Here is an 8,768-nt window from a genome sequence, read left to right as displayed (position 1 = left end):
ATAGCACTTGTGCGATTTTTTAGATATATAGTAGGTTGGGGTAAGATGGCCAATTTTTTCATTTATTGTCCCATTTGGTAGTAAACAAAGGAATATTTACAGAATTATATATCCGTATCATCATAACTCTAAAAGAGCGTTGTTGATTGTTAAAAACACGATTAAAAATATGGGACATTATTTGTCAACAGTATCCATCTTACCCCACAGTGCCATAAAGTAATACTCATTAAGAAGCAGCAAAATTTTTCAATATCTATACTGCTTTTTAAAATAATACACGTTATTGCGGTGCAGTATGAAAACTGTGTTACGTTGCTGTTGGTTCAAAACGTACGCGTGTTACTATTCTCACAGCCCGTTTAGTTTGCTTTTGCTGTTACTGAAATTAAACATCACTACTGATACTTTGGCGCGTTGAGTTTAACAGTCACACCTTTTAATTGGTACTTCTAATTAAACAGTTTCATAGCTCGTTTTAACGAAAATCGCTATTACATTTGAAGATAAACTGATGTTTTGAAAAAATGAATTAGTTTTAGATAAAATTGTGTAATATTGATTTTTTTACACATGTGCATTTCGATCAACATTCTAATTTTAGGTCCAATTGTTGTGTTCAAAACTGTGAAGACAAAAATTGCCTATATAAAGTTATCCTCGTTATAATTTTATATTTATTATACTGATTCCGAAAAGTGTGTCTATTTTTTTTATGTAAATAATACGTGCCTTCGTTGCTTTTGGTTTGACGCTTGTTTTATACTGCTGAAATACAACGTACGCTGTAAAGAGTAAGAAGTTTTTTTCTCCTTGGCAATGAATACGCAACACGGTCTCACAATGTATCCTGGCGTGGTATGTAGAATACACATCAGTCTAGGTGGTACAGAGTGTATTGTGGGCGTGTGTATTTTGATAAACAGGGGAACAGGGAAAAGGGACAGTTAATGTATAGGCTATCGTGTGGTGGTGAAACTGCTTTTGTAAGTCGTCTCGCCATAATACGGAAGTGTCAATCGTGTATTCGAGTAGTAGGCCTATACACGTAACAAGGTTTGTATGCGTCTAGTCTGCAGAACAGAAACAATAGTCATTTCCTACAATTGTTTAAGACAATAGAAAGTGCTGTGCAGAACTTCAAACGCTGCAAAAATGATGATACGGTGAAGTTACCGGCCGTGTTTAGGTTTAAATCCGTAATTGTTCAGGATACGACTGCTGGGAATTTGCATACGTCAAGCTACATGGAGGAAGCAATTGACGATGTATTTCATGGAGAAAGTGGCGAACGACTATCGACCGAAAATCGGGTAAATATCAACGTGTGTTAAATTTTGGTGAAACAGAATGTGCAAATAGGATATTAAACGGCGTATGTTTCAACGGGTATTTCCTTGTTTTCGTATAATGAGTGTATTTGTTTCCTTATAGGCCCACCCTCGAACTACTTCCATGGTTTCCAGTTATTCAGTTCATGCTGACCACGTTGATTGTAAGTCTTATTGTCATTTCGATATCAAGAAAAAAATTAAGCTCAAAATTTCGAAAAAGTTCAAAAGTTAAAAAAATCTGTTTACGTAAAGGCTCATCGCAATTGCTGTAATACAATCACAAAGTTAAATAGAAAACCAAACAACCCGACTCTTACATGCTTTCTTGCATATACATTCTCCTTATTAACTTATATCGGTCAAGTTCATGCGCCATATTTCTTAACTTTGAAAGTATTCTTTTACTTTTAATTCGTAGATATGGCGGTATACAGCTGCAGCAGCGAAGGCAGCAACCAAACGAGTAAGCAACATGTGTGTTTAGTGACGTACCGGAAACTACGTTTTATTTTCTTGTCCCAGCAATGCCCCATGTGACCAGGGACGACCTCAGACATTTGGTGGCCTCGAACAGACGAGAAGAGTTAAGAATACAAGGAATAGGCCTCAACCAGATAGACGTTCCCACCATTCACCCACGTATGCTAAAGATTTCTTTCTACGACGGGAAAAATGTATCGAACGAGGATACCTATAACCCAGGTAGTACTACGTCACGAAAAATGACGTCATTAATTAATGACGTAACCAATAATGGTCGTTCGTTCCAAAATCGACCTTGCGCTGTGGCGTACTTTACTATAGTAACTATTTTAACATAAACGTATGCACCAGACGGCACCAGATGTTTTTTACCAATATTATACTTTGCGTTGTACCGCACAAAATTGTCGTATGCAAAAATGCTGTATATGTTTGTAGAAGCGGATCGTGTCGAGGTTTCGCATTCCGGCGAGGTCTCAGTCGACGACCTTTTCGTTCCCGACGAAACCCCGCTGAGGTTGGTTGCGATACTTGGAGAGGCAGGGGCCGGTAAGTCGACCATGAGCAAACGAATCGCTAACTCAGAATCTCGTATCTGTTTCCACATGGAGTTTATGCGAATGGATTATGGGGAAAGAGAGTTCAACCTTCAGGAAATTATCTTCGAAAACTTTTACGGTTGCACACCAAGCGAGGCGAGCGCATATTTTGAGTGGGTACAGAGGAATCAGTTCGACTGTCGTATCGTCATTGATGGACTTGATCAGGCAGCTTGGGAGGTATCGAGCGCAGCACCAGCGCTAAATATTTCCAGCAAAGCAAAAGTTGGCAAGGTCATGGCGAACCTTCTCAGCGGGAACTTTCTGCCGAATGCGGAAATACTTATTACGTCACGAAGTCATACAATGCGTCTGCTACACATCGGGCAACGACCACAGCGAATCGTGATGCTCAATGGGTTTTCGCCGGAACACGGAGAATCGTTGTTCACCCACTTTGTCGGTAAGCATGCCTGGTTTTTATATTCGTGAGATAACATTGCCACTTTTTTTCATATTCGTAACGTAATTTTACTACAAGTTTGTTCATATTCGTGACGTAATTTTACCACAAACTTTATGCCCTCTGAAACTAAGCATGGCTTTTACAACACACAGGTGGGGATTGTGCGAAATGGGAAACTTTGAAGCGAGAGGCGCCACAACTTTCCCTAATGTGTAGCAATCCAGCAATGCTTATTTACATCGCAGCTGCTTGCTGTGCAAGAGGAGATCGACCCATTCGTTCGCTGACATCAGTCCTAGACGTGGTGTTAGCAGACATCAAGCAATCTGAGCATGTCAAGAACGTTAACTTGTCTGAGATTTTACACAACGTCCACAAAGTCGCTTATAAAGCTGTGGAGAAGCAGATTGTTCTCATATCTGTTGCAGATCTCAAGGAAGATGATCTAACCATCGAATCGGTGCAAGACCTCACGATCACTCTGCCTTTATTCAACGGAAATGCGATCCCGACGCGCGTGGTTGATGGATCAGTAAAGGTGTTTTTCAACCATCAAACCTTGCAGGAGTACTTCGCAGCCGTACACGCCGTCGAAGCGCTCGAGATGGGCAACTTTAAAGACTTCGTGGCGAAAAGGGTGTTCACGGAGAACTGGTACATGGTGCGGCGATTCTTACTGGGAAGGCTTCTGAGTCCAACTTTTAACCCACGTTAGTGCTGTGATTTGTGAAATAGATATAACCCGAAAAAAAAACACAATATAGTAGGATAGGGGAAGACGGGAAATCTTTAGCTTTAGCATAATATCCAAATATCCGGATCGTGTTTTAAACAATTAACAACGGTCTATAGGAGTCGTGAGAATACGATTTTAAAAATTATTTGAATGTTCTTTGTTTACTACCAAATGGGGCGAGAAAATAGAATAAAAACGTGTCCCGTCTTCCCCCAAAATACTATATATATTTTTGAGCAGATTATGAGTTTTTTAAAGAATACCTTCATGCTCAGCAGTCGAGATTGAAGAGAATTCGATTCGACGTAACTTCAATGTTAAAACCTCCAGGTAAATTTAAAACCCCTAGCATTAATTTTTGTTAAACTTGAGTTCGTTCCACAAACAGCGATGGTTAAACCAGTCGTTTGCGGAAAGAAATTGTTGGAAGAATTTCAAAAATGCGGTCAGCTGATTACGTCATACGACGAAGCAACAAGCAAAGAAGGTAAAACCAAAAATTGTTATTTGTTATTTTACATACAGTACTATTGTGTAAAATGGGACCATCTGCATCACCTAAATTTCATAACTCCATTTTTTCTGATCGTATTTTTAGCAACTAACAACGCTATTATAATATAGAGTCGAGAGGATGTGCTGGCTATACAATTCTGTAAATATTCATTGTTTACTACTGCCGAACGCGGGTACTATTGTATAAAAATAGGATACCGTTGGCCTCTAAATCCCATGATTCCTGATCGTGTTTTTAACAATAAAAAGGTTCTTTTTAGAATCGATTTTAGAAAGAGGTCGCTAGTAGGCTGTGGTCCAACTTTACACCACCCTACTGTACCTAGGTTTTTGTAATGGTAGTATTTGTAGTGGTGTTATTACGCCGATCGTTTCATCCATCCATTATCATGTAATATCCGCACTGATTATTTTGCGTTTTTAAGTGGAAATATTTCACCGTTCTATGCCGACATATATATATTTATAGTATAGGGTGGGGAAAACGGGACACCTTTAGCACTTAATATTTAAATATCCCGTGGGTGTTTTAAACATTTAACAACAGTCTATATTAGAGTCGTGAGGGTGTGGTTTTATAATGCTTTGAAATTTTCTTTGTTAATAACCAAATGGGACGATAAAATAAAATGAGTAGGTGTCTCATCTCCCCCCATTCTACTATACATTAACATTTTACAAAGTATCCAGTAAATAGTCTAAAAAACAATTTAAAAAAAAACTTTTACTTAACGACAGCAAGGCGTCAGTTCATCCGACTTCTGCTTGACGTCAGAGAATGTGACAATTGTGATGTCACAAAAGCAATAGCGGAACGTTTTCCACGTGACATCAATTTGAGTCGAACTCCTCTGACGTCAAGCGACGCTCACGCTTTCAGTTACGTCATGCAACACGTCACAAAAGACATTGATGACGTAAACATCAAGTACTGTGACCTCACTACACAACAACTTAAACTAATATTCTCCGGATTTCGGATCCGAGAGAAAAAGGTAAAAGCTTTTGGTAAAATCTATTCGCCTGGAAAACCCGTTTATGCTATATATAGTAGGATAGGGAAGGTAGGACACCTTTTCATTTTATTTTCTTGTCCAATTTGGTAGTGAATAAAGCACATTGAAAAAATTATAAAAACGTATCCTCATGACCAACCAAAAATTTCGTGTTGTTTTTTCGCCAACGGAATTTAAGCTTTTATCTTCACACAGATTGGATCTCTTCATATTGATAACAATGCATTAGAAACCGCCGGAGTTCGCGTGATATGCGATATACTGGAAAAGGTGGAACGTTTCCTAACTATGGGGGATTGTTTCAAAGACGAAAGCGCGAGTAGAAGTAGATACAGAAATCTGAACGAAGAAGAAAGAATAATCCTTCAACAAGCACTTAACAATGCTGGGAGCGAGGTGCGGTTATAATAACTTTAAATATAGTAGGGTGGGGGGAGACGGGACACCTTTAGCACATAATATTCAAATAATCTGATCGGTTTTGAACAATTACCAACGGTCTATGGAAGTCGTGAGGACATAGTTTAATATTTCTTTAGGTGTACTTTGTTTACTACCAAAAGGGACGAAAAAATGAAATGAAAAGGTGTCCTATCTTTCCCCACCCGGCAAAATGTAAAGTTATGTTGTTTCGGATTCACCTTGTTCGTTTATACAGTATGCTTAACCGTCGTTATTTGGCCAACTTAGATCGTGTCTACTGTTAAGTATACTCTTCCCACATTTGTATTGTACTGTTATTATTGTATATTGGGATGGGGGAAGATGGGACACCTACTCATTCTATTTTCTCGTCTCATTTTGTAGCAAACAAAGAACATTCAAAGAATTATAAAAAAAAACTGTGTCCTCACGACTTCCATGGACTGTTATTAATTGTTTAAAACATGATATTAGGTGCTAAAGGTGTCCCATATTCCCCGCCCTACTACATACTAAAAAGGAAAATTTACAAATCTTAATTATAGAACCTTATTCTGAGCGTTGGCGGAAAAAAAGACATCATGAGAAAATCGTGAACTACTCTAAATTATTGGATATATTGAGTAAAATCTTTATTCAAATCTTAGTCACTGCATTATTTACATTTTTGCCGTGGAGGTAATATACAAGATATACGGTTATACATGATTTTTATGATGGTTACCATGTACATAATAAGTCATAGTGATTTTGTTGTTGAACATGCCCGTCACATCAATACGCAATTAAAAACAATTATTTGAAGTGCACATTATAATAGTATAGGATGGGGGGAGATGGGACGTATTTTCATTCTATTTTCTCGTCCCATTTAGTAGTAAACAAAGAACATTTAAAGAATTATAGAACCGTATCCTCACGACTCCCATAGACGGTTGTTAGTTGTTTAAAACACGATCAGGATAATTGGATATTATGTGCTAAAGGTTTCCCGCCTTCCCCACCCTACTATATATAAATATCATTGTATATCTAAACAATCGTGATGCTAAACTTAGACAATATTTTCTATTTGTGTTCAAGGAGAATTATAATGCATTGCTGCTTGCCTACTTTAAATTGCGAACTTAGAAAAAATATATCATTTCAAAACATTTTATTTGTCTCTCGATTACGGTAGCAAAGATTAAACAATAGTTATATAACAAAAATACCGAATATGGCGACAAAACGACAGTTGTTAGAACACGCTTACAATTAAAAATATTTACATTTAATTGGAAGAAAGAAGCGAGATGCAGAAATCGCTACACCAAAATGTCTGTAAGTTCCACGTAGTTACTATTGAGCCAAGCGCACAGCTTAGAATCAGAACACACAATTTTCAAAAGCTTGATGACGTCATTCTCTGCCTGGTGCTGATTGGTTGCGATGGATTGTGGGAATGTACGTTGATAAACTTTCTGCAGTTGAAAAGATTGACGAGGACCACTATGTAGTTGCCTCATGCCACGAACTGAATCAGCATATCGTATACCTGAGAAAACTCTTTCGTTTGAATTAGAAGCAAGAATGTGGTTCTTTAGCAACGGGAAGTCAAATTTCATCCCATTATGCGCGATCAAACAAATAGGAGAGATTTGCCTCCTTAAAAACTCTGCCATAATCTTGGTCGTTTCGGCGTTAAACTTCGGTTTGTAGCTTTCTCGAATGATATGGTTATTTAATTTTGTTAATTCAGAAGCTATTTGCTCAATCATTTCACCCGGATCGACTATCAGAACCATTTTGTCGACAATTCTCGGTAGAGAGTCAGGTGTTGGTGTTTTCATAGAATCAATATGGACGGCCACCATACAAATCTCAGTAATTTTGGAATTTCTAAGCCTCGTCGTCTCCAAGTCGAAATATACATGAGTCTGCGTGGGCTCAAATTCGCCAGAAGAAATGCCTTGGTCGAGCTCAGAAGTTGTTTCAGCACTTTCACTTTTCTGTTTCGGCACAGTTGAAAAGTTTGGGTTAAAATTGTCGAAAAACTTGTCTAGGTTTTTAAGCACAACTTTAATCAAAAACTTATTCCGTTCTTCTGTAGTGGCACATTGTGGCATTCCTTGAGAAAAACTCTCGTCACAAATTCGGCTCAAAGAGGAATCTTTTCCTGGTTGTATTTTTTTGAAAATTTCTTCTGAATCCACGAAGTGCACCTGACGTTCATCCACTTTATCCAAACTTTTTCCGAGGCGCCGCAACTCAGATTGCAAAACTTTGAAACCATAGCTACCGTGACCCACAAGGTACAATTCGCCTGATTGGCGCGAGAGAAAGAGATTCAAAAGATTAACAACTTTTAAGTCGAACTTTTGCCGTTTTGCAATTTCAAAATCTTGTGACTTCACGCTGTAGGATTTACACAAATCGTAATCAAGTTTCTCCTTCGGGTCAAAACAGACAGTCATTTTGTCGAGAACTCTTGGAAACCAATCTGGAGAATTGCTTTTTGCTCTGGTAAGCTCATAACCGAATATACTGACAAGACTGATTTCAGTAACCCGTTCCTGTTCTGGACCATTCACACTTAATGTGAAGAAAATGAATGAGTCCTTATTTTGCCTAAAGCCCTTAGAAGTCATGTTTAAAACTAACAAGTCTATGCTGTATACAGAAGTCTAAGTAAAGTTAACTGTTAGTAACACTATGAAACATCTTCGAAGCCGGAATTTTCTGGCACACACGGAGGTATGAATCATGTTAGTCTGTTGCAACTCGACGCTTAAAGTGACGTCAAATGACCCAAAGACAATACTTCATTAATCAGACAACACTGCGGATACGACTTTATCTTATGGGAGACCATTCTAATGAAAACAGACCCCCGTTAAACGAGGTTAATGATATTCCGTTAAGCCGCTGACAGGCCCAAATCATGTTCATTTTATCGTATGACGCCACAATGCTGCCACGTGATTCTGTCTGGTATATAATCCGCCTTTTCCTTAACACGATAACGAGAACTACCCAACTAACGCCACTATCGGCACTGAGAACTCGAGGTCAGTCTATTTCATGAAAGTATAGCAAGATAATTATGAACTGTTTGGTCTCTGGTTATAAAAGCAATTAGTACTACAGTAGATATAGCACCCCGCCGAAGCTTGCGTATGAAGTCTGATCAACACGGAGTTATTCAATCCAACCAACAATCCTATTTATTCAGTGGGGGCTATGAGTCACATCACCAAATGAAAGTGATTAGGT

General features: G+C 38.3%; 2 protein-coding genes across 2 annotated transcripts; one reads left to right on the top strand and one right to left on the bottom strand.

The window, feature by feature from the left end:
• The first annotated feature begins 12 nt into the window (after positions 1–12).
• LOC100181497 (protein NLRC5-like) lies at positions 13–6,670 on the top strand. Its single transcript, XM_018814514.2, has 11 exons — positions 13–1,313; positions 1,435–1,495; positions 1,753–1,797; positions 1,857–2,036; positions 2,256–2,819; positions 2,975–3,532; positions 3,799–3,888; positions 3,947–4,045; positions 4,813–5,069; positions 5,286–5,486; positions 6,059–6,670. The coding sequence occupies exons 1-11, from the start codon at positions 1,248–1,250 to the stop codon at positions 6,107–6,109; spliced, it is 2,172 nt and encodes a 723-aa protein (XP_018670059.1). The 5' UTR covers positions 13–1,247; the 3' UTR covers positions 6,110–6,670.
• On the bottom strand, positions 6,583–8,665 carry LOC104266336. Its single transcript, XM_009862257.3, has one exon. The coding sequence runs from the start codon at positions 8,141–8,143 to the stop codon at positions 6,821–6,823; it is 1,323 nt and encodes a 440-aa protein (XP_009860559.1). The 5' UTR covers positions 8,144–8,665; the 3' UTR covers positions 6,583–6,820.
• Positions 8,666–8,768: the final 103 nt, after the last annotated feature.

Source organism: Ciona intestinalis, chromosome 12 (genome assembly GCF_000224145.3).
Source record: "Ciona intestinalis chromosome 12, KH, whole genome shotgun sequence".
NCBI classification, from domain to species: domain Eukaryota; kingdom Metazoa; phylum Chordata; class Ascidiacea; order Phlebobranchia; family Cionidae; genus Ciona; species Ciona intestinalis.
The sequence above is the reverse complement of the archived record's forward strand: the minus strand, read 5'-3'. Positions and strand labels throughout refer to the sequence as shown.

Coding starts and splice junctions, on each gene's coding strand:
- LOC100181497 (XM_018814514.2), top strand. CDS start 1,248: ATGGAGGAAGCAATTGACGATGTATTTCATGGAGAAAGTGGCGAACGA. Junction 1,798..1,856: donor CGAAGGCAGCAACCAAACGA/GTAAGCAACATG, acceptor TTCTTGTCCCAG/CAATGCCCCATGTGACCAGG. Junction 2,037..2,255: donor CGAGGATACCTATAACCCAG/GTAGTACTACGT, acceptor ATATGTTTGTAG/AAGCGGATCGTGTCGAGGTT.
- LOC104266336 (XM_009862257.3), bottom strand. CDS start 8,143: ATGACTTCTAAGGGCTTTAGGCAAAATAAGGACTCATTCATTTTCTTC.